At 48.8% G+C, this 12,453-nt stretch overlaps 1 protein-coding gene across 3 annotated transcripts in view; it reads right to left on the bottom strand.

Annotated features, from left to right (window-relative positions):
• Nucleotides 1–12,453, bottom strand: part of PDSS1 (decaprenyl diphosphate synthase subunit 1) — a 54,300-nt gene that overhangs the window by 9,846 nt on the left and 32,001 nt on the right. For 2 of the 3 annotated variants that reach the window (XM_032349684.1, XM_032349682.1), the window contains exons 5-7: nt 9,267–9,408; nt 6,631–6,742; nt 6,419–6,528 (exon numbers count right to left, since the gene is read on the bottom strand). In XM_032349684.1, coding sequence (XP_032205575.1) covers nt 6,419–6,528; nt 6,631–6,742; nt 9,267–9,408 — 364 coding nt within the window. Of the gene's footprint in view, nt 1–6,418; nt 6,529–6,630; nt 6,743–9,266; nt 9,494–12,453 lie in introns of all 3 variants that reach the window. The other variant, XM_032349683.1, reaches the window with a different exon arrangement.

The raw sequence follows: 12,453 nt of genomic DNA, 5'->3' as shown, positions 1-12,453 counted from the left end.
TTGCTGCTTTCAGCACACAGCAAACCTGGCCTACAGGTTGGCTCCATTTTAAAAAATCTATTGATCAGGCGTTGTTTTAGGAAGAGGTATCTCATCTGCTCTAATCACACACATGTTGCCATCTATTTCCTCATTTGTAGTTCCTTTCTTTTAATAATTTTTGGTGATTTCACTCTTTTCTCAAACGCAGTTACTTCCTGATATGTAACAGCCTCCAACCTCATGCTTCAGACAAATACTGTTTTCTCATTAGCAAAGTGTCTTCACTGGTCCTGCGGCTTGTTCCTTACGCAAGAAGTAACTAACTGCCTGAAAGCCCTCCGGGCTTTTCAGGGGAGGAGAAACAGGACTTCTAAGTCTTTTTAAAACCCAAAAAAAACCTAGCTGGCACTGGCTTGGGAGCATTTCCACTGCTCTGCTAGGCACGTTAAGCAGGCCCCGCCACATTTCCAGAAAACAAAGACCGGGTAAACCCCCAAAGCAGGGAACTGAGAGTAGCATAGACTCCACTGGAGGGGAAATGTCTACACTGAGTGCACGAGACAGCCAGATGGCGTCAGTGTCCTGCCTGTAGCGGGTCACCGCTGACTTCTGTTCCTGCCCCCCCCCCCCTCGGGGCCCAGTTAGCTCAGGCGTCAGCGGCGCCCAAGTGGGGGCGGAGCGGGGCTCGGCAGTCAGGCCGCTAGGGCGCACTCACGCCCCCGAGCCCCCGAGAGGTCCCGCCATCTCCGCGCGTTCCTTGGTATTTCGCATCCATTTCTATAAAACGCAGGATCCAAAGCCCTTAGCTGGTAGGGCTGCTGCCAGGAATGCGAGTCACACAACTTTTAAACTCTGCACGGAGCCTGGCAGCTGGTTTTAACACTAGAAGTTTGCTCTTCCTCATTCCGAGCGCAGAAACAGGAGCTGGCAGTGTCCGTGCCCCGTGGCTACTACGAGCCGGATCCCACCACGTGCTCAGCCCTGAGGATGTTTCTGGAGACGCGAGGAAGCCCGGGCCGCGTCACGCTGGCTGCAAGTCCCCCGACAACAAAGTGCGCGCCAGGAGAGGTCAGCGGGCCACTTCCTGGAGTGAATAATAAACTCAAAACTGCTACAGGGAGGGGGTCCTCTTTCCAACCAAATTAAATAATCTGGGAGACCACGCGTGAGGCAATTTAGAACCTCCGGCGAGAGTCGAGCTATCCGTCACCCCGGCTGAGCACTTGAGCAGACGAGATCCCGGCGGCCGGGGAGGTGCGGAGCTCAGAGCCCGAGGACGCCCCTTCCGCCCTCCGCACTCCGGCTCCCGCAGTCACCGCAACACACAACAGCACCGAAGAGCCAGCTTTCTTCCTCAGAAGTAAGACACGTGAAAGCCATTCTCCTTCTGAACTCACTGGACTAAATTTACGGAGCTCCTAGGACGGAGACTCCAGAGTCTCTTAAGCCTTGCGGCCACCCAGAAGCACTGCTGCTGTGGCTGATGGTTGGCGACAGCGAGTTGTCCGGGGCACCAGCACGGCAGGTCCCAGCCCGAGGTTTCCCGCGTGGTCACTCGCTCATGAGCGAGGCCTGGACACCCAGGGCGCGCGGACCAGGGATTCCGGGGCTGGAAACGATGGAATCAGAATCTGAACCCAAACGGTCTGACTGCGGGGAATGTTCTCGTCATCGCTTTCCTACGCGGCGTGGAGGCCCAGACGCCAGAAGACGAGCCCGAGCAAGCCCACGGCGGTGCGGCCCGCCGCCCGGCCCCCTCGGGCGCACACGCAGACAAGGAACAGAGCTGCGCTTCGTGGGCCGCTGCTGCGGGGTGGCCGGGTAAGGGCCGCCTGTGCTCTGAACTCTCGGAGCGTGGGGGAAGCCCACTCCTCACGCCGCAGCCCGGGGAGGGGCCGCCTGCGTCCGTGGCTCCGCAGCCGGGAAGGTCCACGCGAGAAGCACGGAGGGGCGCGGGCGGGACTCGAGCGCTTCCCGTTCCCGCCCCCGAGGACGGTGCCCCGTGGCTTTTCGGCGGTGCGGGGGCGACCAGGACCAGTGATGTCCAAGACTGCGGAGCTCGGCCAACATGTCTGGGGGAAGCAGGCCCGCGGCCCCACCTCCTGGAAGGCTCCCGAGAGCCTGTCTTGGAAAGACCGGGGTTCCAACTGCCTGCGGGAGGCGCCTGGTGTTTCTGACGCGCGTGTCTGCCGGGACAGACACGTGCGAGCGCGTCCCCGGGATAGACACGTGCGCGCAGCCCACGCAGACCCGACAGCTGGAGCGCGTCCTTAGGGCAGAAGTACCGGAACAGGTTGTTGTCAAACCCGGCTAGTACTTGGGGTGGGGGGGGGGGGGCGGCGTGGGGCACACGGGCAGCGTAAGCCCCAGGTCAAGAGCGAGTATTCCTCGTACATAAAGAGCCGCTGAAACTGCGGGGGGCGGGGCCCACACACTCCGGAGGGTGGGAAAACCCCCCGACACAGCGGCACGGAGCGTCGAGGTAGGGAAAGCCCTCGAGCGCCCGTCAAGTGGCTCGCGTTCCTTTAGAAGAGAGCGATGCGAATTCCAGCTCCACCGCAGCCCGGGTCCTCCCTGCCACGCGCACAAAGTGGGAGCCCCGCGGCCCGTCGGGGCAACACAGCGACACGCACCGGCACCGCGGAAGGCGCACCGCTCCTGCTCCGCGCGGGGTCGGGGCTTCCTCCCGGGGCCCCTCCCCTCTGCTCCTGCTCCCTCTCGCTCAAACGTTAAAAATAACTATATAATTATAAAATAAATACATACACGAGATAGATGAGATATAAAAAGACTGAGAGAGACGCATACCCACAAACATATAGCGCAGGACCTTGGTTTCTAAATACCATTCTCCGCCGGAAGGAACAGGCCTCCTTGGAGGGATTACAAATCCCAGTGCTGTAAAGGACAAGATGAGGCTTGAAGAAAGTGCGGCAAGAATGAAGGGGGTAGATGAACGGGACAGAGGAGCCAGGTTCAATGGTCCTCCCATTGGCCAAATATGGAATTCTTCAGCATTTACATAAGTAACAATAAAACTTTATAATCCATAGAGTAAGTAAGATTGCAGGAGGCCATAGATCGAAGACTGGAGAAGCGCGGGGTAAAAGGAATGAGAACGCACGCGAGCGTCATGGTACTATCAACATGCGAAAACCGGTGAGTTGGCTCAGAAGCAGATTTACATAATCTCAAAATATATTCCTGTATCAGAAAAACAGTAACTTTTAAGTGAAGAAACCAGGCAGTCACCCCCACAATCAAGTCATCAAAGTGAACATCACCAGTAACAGGACACGTGCCCCTCCTTGGACACAACAAACCGAGGTGGCGGCATCCCTTCTGCTGTTTTCCGGCCCCAAATGCATAACCTGTCTCTCAGCGTGCGGAGCCACACACCAATTCAACTCGAGAGGCTCGACGACAACCCGCCTGCACTCTTCAAAATATCCAAGGAAATGTTCCAGACGGAGACAGACGGAGAGACTAAAGATTCATGACCGCTAAATCCAACACGAGAACCGGGACTGGACCCCGAACCAGAAGATTTCCCCCTTTCGCATGACAGTATTATGACAGTAGGCAAAATAGGAATAAGATCTATCTGCAGGTTAGGTAAGAATATCATACCAAAAGTCTGTGTTGGGCAAATACGAGCCACAAAAGAAAATCCTCTAAGTGGTGCACTGTGGCTTTGAAAATAAAGTAACAGGAACCAGGGCTTATGCAGCACTGGAGAGAGGAGAAAGTCAGAATGAAAAAAAAAAAAGAAGGAAGGAAGGAAAACAAACGAATGTAGGATTACAGTACCATAGTTCTGGGTTCGAATCCCAGCTCAGCCACTGTCTGACTAACACTGGATGGGCCACTCGACCTCTTAGATCTCATTCCCATTAGATTATCCAGGGAACAAATCATAGCTCTCATTGGAAGCTCAACTGTATTCTGCGTGACTATGAATACAAATAAATAACACTCATTTAAAAATATCACTACTATTTTCATACCAATGTCCTAAAACATTCCTAGATAGCCCTCTCTCAGACTTTACACTATTTCTATTAAAAATACAAGGAGTGGTTCAGGGAGGGCTGGCAGTGTCTTTAATAGGATAAATTACAAGCTGCTCAATTTCCTTCCAACTCCCGTAACATCTTAGACTCTGATTAGTTCTTCCATAATAATTCTGATGTTTAAATTCTCTGTAGTCCCTCTTTTGGGCGCTTCTGGTTTGCTTTGCATGAACTTGTGGAGCCCCATGTCTTTGCATTTTGAATACCAGAAGTACATAAAACAGCCATGTTGAATATGTAATACCTCTGGAATATTCTACCCGTAAGCACTTAAATACAGAATCTTTCATGTAGAACGCTCACACTATGATTTTGCTTTATTACTCGAACAGTTCCGGGGTTTGGGAATAAATCACAGAAAAAGTGGGTCATTGTGGGATGATGTCAGCACGCCTCCTAGTGGAGAGCGTAAAGCATTTCATTTTTTAAAAAGGACTGAGCCCTGTTCATATCCCGTCTACTGGTGCCTTGCTAACCTGTAAAGCACCTGGTGCGGTTTATGAACAACTGTGTGCTGTGAACAGAACGTCTCTGGCTCCCCAAACAGAGGATAGGGACCACAATCCAGGCTCTCCTTGGTGCCTCGGGCCCATCTCCTTGGTGTTCTATGGGGTCTGATCACCTGCCTAGTTCTCATGGAGAGCTGTGGCCCCGTGCCTGTGGGATGTCCACTCTGTGGGAACGACAACTCTCAGCGTGTTCAGTTTGAGCAGCCCTGCTACCCGCCAGTGCTCGCTGCTGCCGTCTCCAGCTTGCGAACTCATCCATGAGCCTCACCGAGCGCCCCAGCATGCCTTACGAGATGGGCGCTCCAACATCATGGAGCCCTCAACCATCAGAGGTAGGATGGCCAATGAAGGGTTAAGGTAACAGCTTTCTGGCACCCCCTTCTAAAAATCACTCATTCTTTTATTCAGCGTTCTAGTTTCTACCATATTTTCATCCATCTCTCTATTTAAAAAAACCACACTTGCAATTCCTTGAAAAGAAAATGTTGGCCCTTTGAATAAAGACAAAAATGGCTAAAATCATGGCCAGCATGTTCTACGTAATTCACGTATCTTAGAGTTTCCATTACATCTTTTTAGAAAGAAAATGTCCTCATCTTTTTATGACTCACTATTATCCATTTCTTTTTTTTTTTTTTTTTTTTAAGATTTTATTTATTTATTTGTCAGAGAGAGAGTGCAGGCAGAGCAGCTGGCAGAGGCGGAGAGAGAAGCAGACGCCCTGCCGAGCAAGGAGCCCATTGCGGGACTCGATCCCAGGACCCTGGGAACATGACCTGAGTCGAAGGCAGTGGCTTAACCAACTGAGCCACCCAGCCATCCCTATTATCTGTTTCTTGACACTTTTTGGAACGGAGACTCTAGCTGCAATGAGCCTTTCTCACCGGAGAGGCCCGAGGAAGAGCCCTCTTTAACCGCAGTAGTATTGCCCCTGGAGGGCTCCCTCAGCCGCTGCTTTGATGTCGATGGGCTGGTGCCTGCCCCGTATCCGTCGCTGCCGCGTTGGTTAGGCGGGGATACCGTCCGAGGAGCAATGCTATGGCGAGAACCGGCTCTCATTTAGGGGCTGGCACTGAATGCCACAGGCTGTAGTCTACAGACTCAGGAGAATATGGACTTTTTAAAAAAAGAAGAGCGGAGGGAAGGCCAGACAAAGAAAGCAAGAGAGAGAAAAAGTTATAGTTCATACTTGACTTACAGCCAAAGAAAAATGGCTTGTTTTTTGGTTTTTTATTTTTCTTTTTTTGCTGGGCTTGAACTCAGGACTCTGAGATCGAGGCTGGAGCTGAGATCAAGAGCAGGACACTTTATCCACTGAGCCACCCGGATGCCCTGGAAAACGGCCCGTTTATATTTCATGCAAAAAGACCCAAAAGGATCTACTACTCAATAGGACACAAAGGACGAAGAACCCTAGGACAGTCTAATAGGCATTTTCTCCTGGGCAAATAGTGTTATTACAGAACACGGCACTTGGCCACTTTTTAAGGGTAAAATGTCAGAAATGGTATACGGGACAACAATCGGGAAAGAAATTACTTATGAGAAGTTGTTCAAAATGTCACACAGTTTGGAGGGGAGACCAGGTGCAGAGGGCTTATTCGGATTCCGTTCTGGGGAGGAAAGATGAAAAGCGAACGTCCGCCTAGCGAGAGAGGACCACAAAAACGAGCCCTGCAGCAGTTCTCCGCTGTTCGGGGTCATCACTCTTTTCTCAATGACCTCATGGGATTTGGGTTACTATCTGAAGGTTCTCCAGGGAAATGCTCCCCATGAAGAACAGCTCCCGAGAAAGAGCTAGGAGGCTTTTTTTTTTTTTTTTTTTTAACGTGAACAAAGACAGAACGTACATACTGCTTTACAACTGTTGGCTATCAGACTGGCGGTCTTCTTGAAGGTCTTCTCAAGGTAGTGTGCAAATCTTTCGGTCTCGTTTTCTTTTGACCCTAGCTGAAGAAATTCACCTACAAAGAAAGAAAGAAAGGGGTCACTTGTGATACGGCTTGACTGCCTGGCTCATTAGACTGGGACTGAATAAAAAAGAAGAAAAGTCAGAATTAACCTACCACGCACCAAATCTTCAATAACTTGGGTTAAAATAGAGATCACAGTTGTATTTCCAATCCGTGCCAGAGCTATAGATGCTGCAGAAAGAATTAAATCACCAGCAAGTACAGCCTAGAAGAAGAAGAAAAAACAAAAGCTTTCAGAGAAAGGTATCAGAGCAGCAGAGCCCACAGCAGAGCTGGCCCCTCGGAGAGACATTCAGGTGGGGAGGCAGGGGTCATCTTGGCTCTAAGTCTTCCCCAACCTTGTCCTCAGCAGGAGTCCGTGTAATAATCAGTTACACATTCGGGTCATCGCCAGGATTCGGTCGGATCCCAGAGATCACCTGGTCTTCCTCTCCAGGTCCGAGCAGAGCCAGTGACTGACCGGAGACGGACGGGCATCTCACCCTCTTGCTTCGTCCCTGACCGCACCAGGGCCCAGCGGCCCTCGGGTCAGCCGCGCTGGAACAGTCACACTTTCCTCAAGCCACGACTGTCTCTCTCCTACTCAGAAAGCCTTTCCCCTTCTTCACTGGGCAGACTCAGCTGCACAGTTAGCTCAGGTGACACTTCCAGGAAGTCCACCAGGATCCCTCAGCCTGCAGATGCTCCTCCTCTACGTGCGCGGCTCCCCATGCACGCAGCTGTCTTCACAGTTGTCTTCAACCAGCCATGCCCCTATTTACCCAACTCCTTGGGCGCAGGGCTGGGAATTATCTCAGCGGGTGCTCGGCACACCCCAGCAAAGGGCACAACGCGTGCTTCTCTCGGTGAAAAGCAAACCTAGGCATCCTGGCTCCAAGTTCACTGTCCCTGTTCCTAGACAAACTTTTTTGTAGTCAACACTAGATAATCGGTATTTTTCTAATCTTTAGATTGGGAGGAGATGCCCATACTGTACTTACAGCTTGTTTTAAATTATACATAACTGAGTTATATACTGTAATCAAATATACTCGTCTGCCTATTTAAAGATATCCCTGATCAAAAACAAAAACACCAAAAAAAAAAAATTTTTAAAGATATCCCTGAGTTTTATTATAATCAGTAGAATTACAAATTACAAATACTGGATGTCATAGAAATTTTAATTCATAGAATTTTCAACATCACATTTTAATTTTTTTGTCTTTTCTCTAGTATCTAAAATTAGCGATGTTCAGTATGTTTACTGAGAGGGATCCCTCACCTATCCCCCCATCATTAGGGCTCTGGATCTCTAGGCTTTTATGGCTTTCCTCTTCAGGCCCACGACTCCCAGACGCCAAAAGGTTCCCACAGACGAAGGTGAGGTGAGGCCGCCAGACTGGGCCCTGGGGAGCCGTGGGTGAGGGACTGAAGGGCGGGCTGGAACCCAGGCAAGGTACCGAGGGCACCTGCAGGGGGCGCCACATGAATGGATTTTTACTGGAAACACAAGTACTTTCAGTTGGGAGGCAGAAAAGGGAAGGAGGCTGAGGGGCGGGGCAGGCCTGTCAGACCAGTCTCAGGCGGAAGAGGCCGCCAACAGCAGAGGTGATCACAGTGGGGACGACTAATTAGGCAAGGAGAAGACCCGAATTTGTACTCTTAAATAAGGCTTTAGGACAGGCCCTGAAAACAGACATCTGACTGCAGGGACATGTCACAGAGTTACCCGTGATCTCTCCAGAAAGAAACTGCACCCCCCCCACCTTTTTTTTTTTTTTTTCCAACAACATTCTGACGTATGGAATTCTGTCAATAGGACACAAAAACTTTTATTTCAAATGTGAAATAAAAGATTTATAAATGAGATTGCAGGACTCGATACATAGCAAAGTCATGCACCCCAAAGCAAAACCAGCATGTGAAGGTGACAATTAGGATACACATCTTTTTCATAAGGGTGATAGGAAAACAGGAGGGAACCAGGTCCTATATACACGTGCGGGCAGGTGAGCAGGGGAAACCTAGTCCGCACTCACGCTGGTTGGCGGCCCACGGAGGTGTGCGCTGGGGGCCGAGGCCTCCAAACAAAATGTCTGCACGTCTCCGTGTCCATTCATTCGGCACCGTTCCTGTCTGAACTCGTGACTTATATATCTTTAGGCAAAAGTCCCCATTCTACATACACTTTTCAAGAGATGCTAAAAAATACCGTGGAAATATGCTTTAAAATATACATATATGAACCGAAATCAATTATAGAGCCTCTGTTTAAAAATGTGTAATTTTCACAGTATATGTGTGTGTATATATTTTTACATATCTATATTTAAGATACACACACATAGTTCAGCTTTACTCATTTACTTGCCGTGACACCCTGGCACATGGCAGTCTATAAATGGTTAAAGAATTAAACTGAACTTGAGTAATCTGAGCCCCAAAGTAAAATGTACGGTTTCTCGCGAAATATGCTTTTTGGATAACAACAAAAAGCCCTTTCCCTATAACCAAAGGAATTCTATATAGAAGTGTGACTAACCAGAAACCTGAAGCTTATTTTTTCTGTGGTTTTCTCTATTATCAAATGTATATACACAGACCAGACGTGACTACTGTTTTGGAAGTTGGAAGGCTGCGTTCCAGGAAGCGTATTTTACTTTTTAATGAAACAAATCTGAAGAGTTAATGCAATCCAAAGAGCATGTGAACGGGTCAGAAGATGAAAAGGAAACAAAACACCGTACCTTCTTTTCACCCCAGATCTTATTAACTGTGTGTTTTCCTCGCCGGGAACTTGCGTCGTCGATGACGTCGTCGTGTACCAGACTAGCAGTGTGGATCATTTCTGCAATTAAGGCTATGGAGCGCTGGCTTGCTTGCACATCTCTAGTTAACAGAAAGCAATGCTTTTTAACACAGACGCCGCCTATAACGTTCTCAGCAATCATCTTGTGAAAACTGGACATCCGATCTAGGATAAAGAATTTTATTTCTCTAAGAGAAACCGTATAAACACTTTCTGGCTTCCCTACCGAACCGTTTCTATCACTTGGAGAACATTTTAAAAACGCATGAGTTACCTGGCCAAGATTCTGTTTTATGGACAGCCCATTCAGAAGGAGAATTTGTATGACTGACAACAAAAAAGGCTATAATAGCCCAGAAGTCTGGCCATCAGGCTGAAGAAGCGACTTTATGCCCTATCACTGGGGTCTTGGGCATCTTGGGCAGTTGGTCCGAGTTATGATTAGCTTAGATTTCAGGGGAATATGGGGAAGACAAGTTAAGAAGCAGTGCAGAAAAGTGTAATGAATACCCCATGGTCACGGTGTTTAAAGCTTTTAATATTGTGTTAAATTAGATGTTTAGGAAAGAGTCTTCAAGAATCAAGATAGAATTTTGGTCAAAACTGTCTTCCAATCCACGTTTAACCTTTGCATTAGAAACTGAAACTTCTTGGGATGCCTGGGTGGCTCATTTGGTTAAGCGGTGGCCTTAGGTTCAGGTCATGATCCTGGGGTCCTGGGATTGACCCCCACATTGGATTCCCTCCTCAGTGGGGAGCCTGCCTCTCCCTCTGCCTATGCTTGCTCTGACAAATAAATAAAATCTTAAAAAAAAAAAAAAAAGGAACTGAAACTTCTCTTTCCAGTTATAATACCATATACGGGCTAAGCACTCTCAAGAAGATACACGGGTGTGAGGTTTATAGGTTTTAAAAGAAAATATGCCCCGGGTCCTTTTTAATCATCATCTCATTATCACTATCATCCTCTATGGGCATTTTTAAAAACAGAATTTGGAGAAAATCAAAGTGGGGAAATAACCAATGGGATTTTCTGACCCGAAAACACACGCCTGACTTAAACACATGCTGACCAAATGTTTCCCTTACGGAAAAAATGGCTTTTCACATACCATCACACTATCTCTTAGAGGGGAGAAAAGTCAGAAGGATGTTGAAACAGGACTTTTTCTTCAAAAGAAAAAATTTAGCTTGAACATCTGCAAAAGAGAATGCCCATTCTAATTCTTCACATCTAGCAGAAAGCAATGAAAAATGACGTGCAAGCACATAAAAGATGCTGGTATTTAACTAGACACTAAGCCTTGAGAATGCCTTCTGATCTTCCTTTAAATGTAATTTTAAAATACGGTGCTTTGCCGGCAACTCTCAGCTAAGATTTCAGAATGAAACCTCAGAGCCTACCACTGCTTTTAGCCCAGGAATCACTTGTGAAGTGCTGCCCATTATCTATTAACCTGTCACAGTGGTGACAGTTCTAAGTCCTTCCAGACCACACCAGGTTCTTCCGAGGTGGGAGAAGTAACACGGCAGAGGGGAGGGATGAGTTCTAAGGCCATGATGGGAAATGAGAAGATGAACGCTCCCGTCTGTGGCTTCTCTGAGCAGTTCTGAAGCCCTCGGTGAGACACAGACCCCACAGCAGGAGGCTTGGACCTCACAAATTTTTCAGATAAATGTGTCGGACCCTAACTTACTTGAATTCAAATGCATAGGAAAATGCGGATGTTTATAGGGCTTTCATAGAAAAGCTATCTTTCAGGGTATTTTCTCAACGGCCTTTGGTCTAATACACACTGCCTGGTAGTGAGTAGCAGAAACTAACTTAAAGCAACTGGGAGGGCCCCTAACTGTTCTCGTGCCTTCCAAAGGGGGGCCCCCACCTCCACTACCACAAACTAGGTTGGCAGACAGGGGCCCCTGCCCGGAGGTTGCCGGGAACTGGCAGCGCTCACCGAGACGCTGGAGTTCTTAGGATGTGAGGATATTAGAACAAAGACAAAGATTTCTTAAAATCTTCTGAAATCTCAGAGCCCGGATGTATAGAGAAAGGCCACCTGACTGGGCTAAACTCCTGCCCGGCACAATTAGGATTCTTGCTTAGAACATCATTTGGCCATGGTGACACAGCCCCTACATGGAACAAACATCACGATTTGCGATGCGTTCTGGTTGTATCCGATGTGCTTCCTCCTACACAACCAAGCTTAACTCGTGTCGGCTTCTATCAGGAGATGCTGCCACTGCTTTTCCGCAGCACAGCTTGAGGGCTGGAACCAAAACCTCCGTATCCTAAGAACACGCTCACAGTGTCTTTAAGATGAGATCTCCCAAGTGCCAACCTGAGTCAAGCCTTCAGAAAGCGGGGCGCCGTCTCCCCTTCCTGCTGGGGGACAGCGGACACGCTCAGCCGGCTTCTGGGTGTCAGAAGAGCAGACTGGTGAGACAGCCCGGGAAACGGAGGCCCTCGGCTTGAAAGTCGGCTGTGGCCCCTGTACTTCCCACTCGCACGACTATGTAAAGACTCAGCAGCCCCAGGACATGTGTTTTTTCCCCTTCATTAAACTTACAACAAAATTTTTACAACGGAGTATTTCAAGCACAGACACAAATACGTGGAACGCTGTAACAACAGGCCCCACCCCCACGTACCCTTTACACAGCTTACGTGCAATCGAAGCGAAAGGCTTTTTTCCTTCTTCACACTAACACATAATGGGAGGTTTTTTTCTTTTTCCTTTTAAGACCTATGTATTTTGACACAGAGAGAGAGAGCGCGCGAGCTGGGGGAGCAGAGGGAGAGGGGGAGAAGCAGACTCCCTGCTGAGTGGGGAGCCGGGCAACCTAGGGTTCGCCCCACGACCCCAAGATCATGCCCTGAGTTGAAATCAAGATTCAGATGCTTAACCGACGGAGCCACTCACGCGCCCCTACAGAATGTGAAGTCTTAAATTACAAGTAAAATCCCCTAGTGTGAGAAAATCGCCTCTACGCAGACATTCAAACCTTGTCAATCGATTACTTCGGTTTGGAATAAATGAAGGACGCACACGCGGCTTCATTTTAACAGCAGAGACACGGACGTTTCTATTCCCAGCTCCACAGAGGTTGTGTGAAGGAGAGAA

This window comes from Mustela erminea, chromosome 6 (genome assembly GCF_009829155.1).
Source record: "Mustela erminea isolate mMusErm1 chromosome 6, mMusErm1.Pri, whole genome shotgun sequence".
NCBI lineage: Eukaryota > Metazoa > Chordata > Mammalia > Carnivora > Mustelidae > Mustela > Mustela erminea.
Note: the sequence above shows the minus strand (reverse complement) of the source record. Positions and strands in the feature narration are given on the sequence as shown.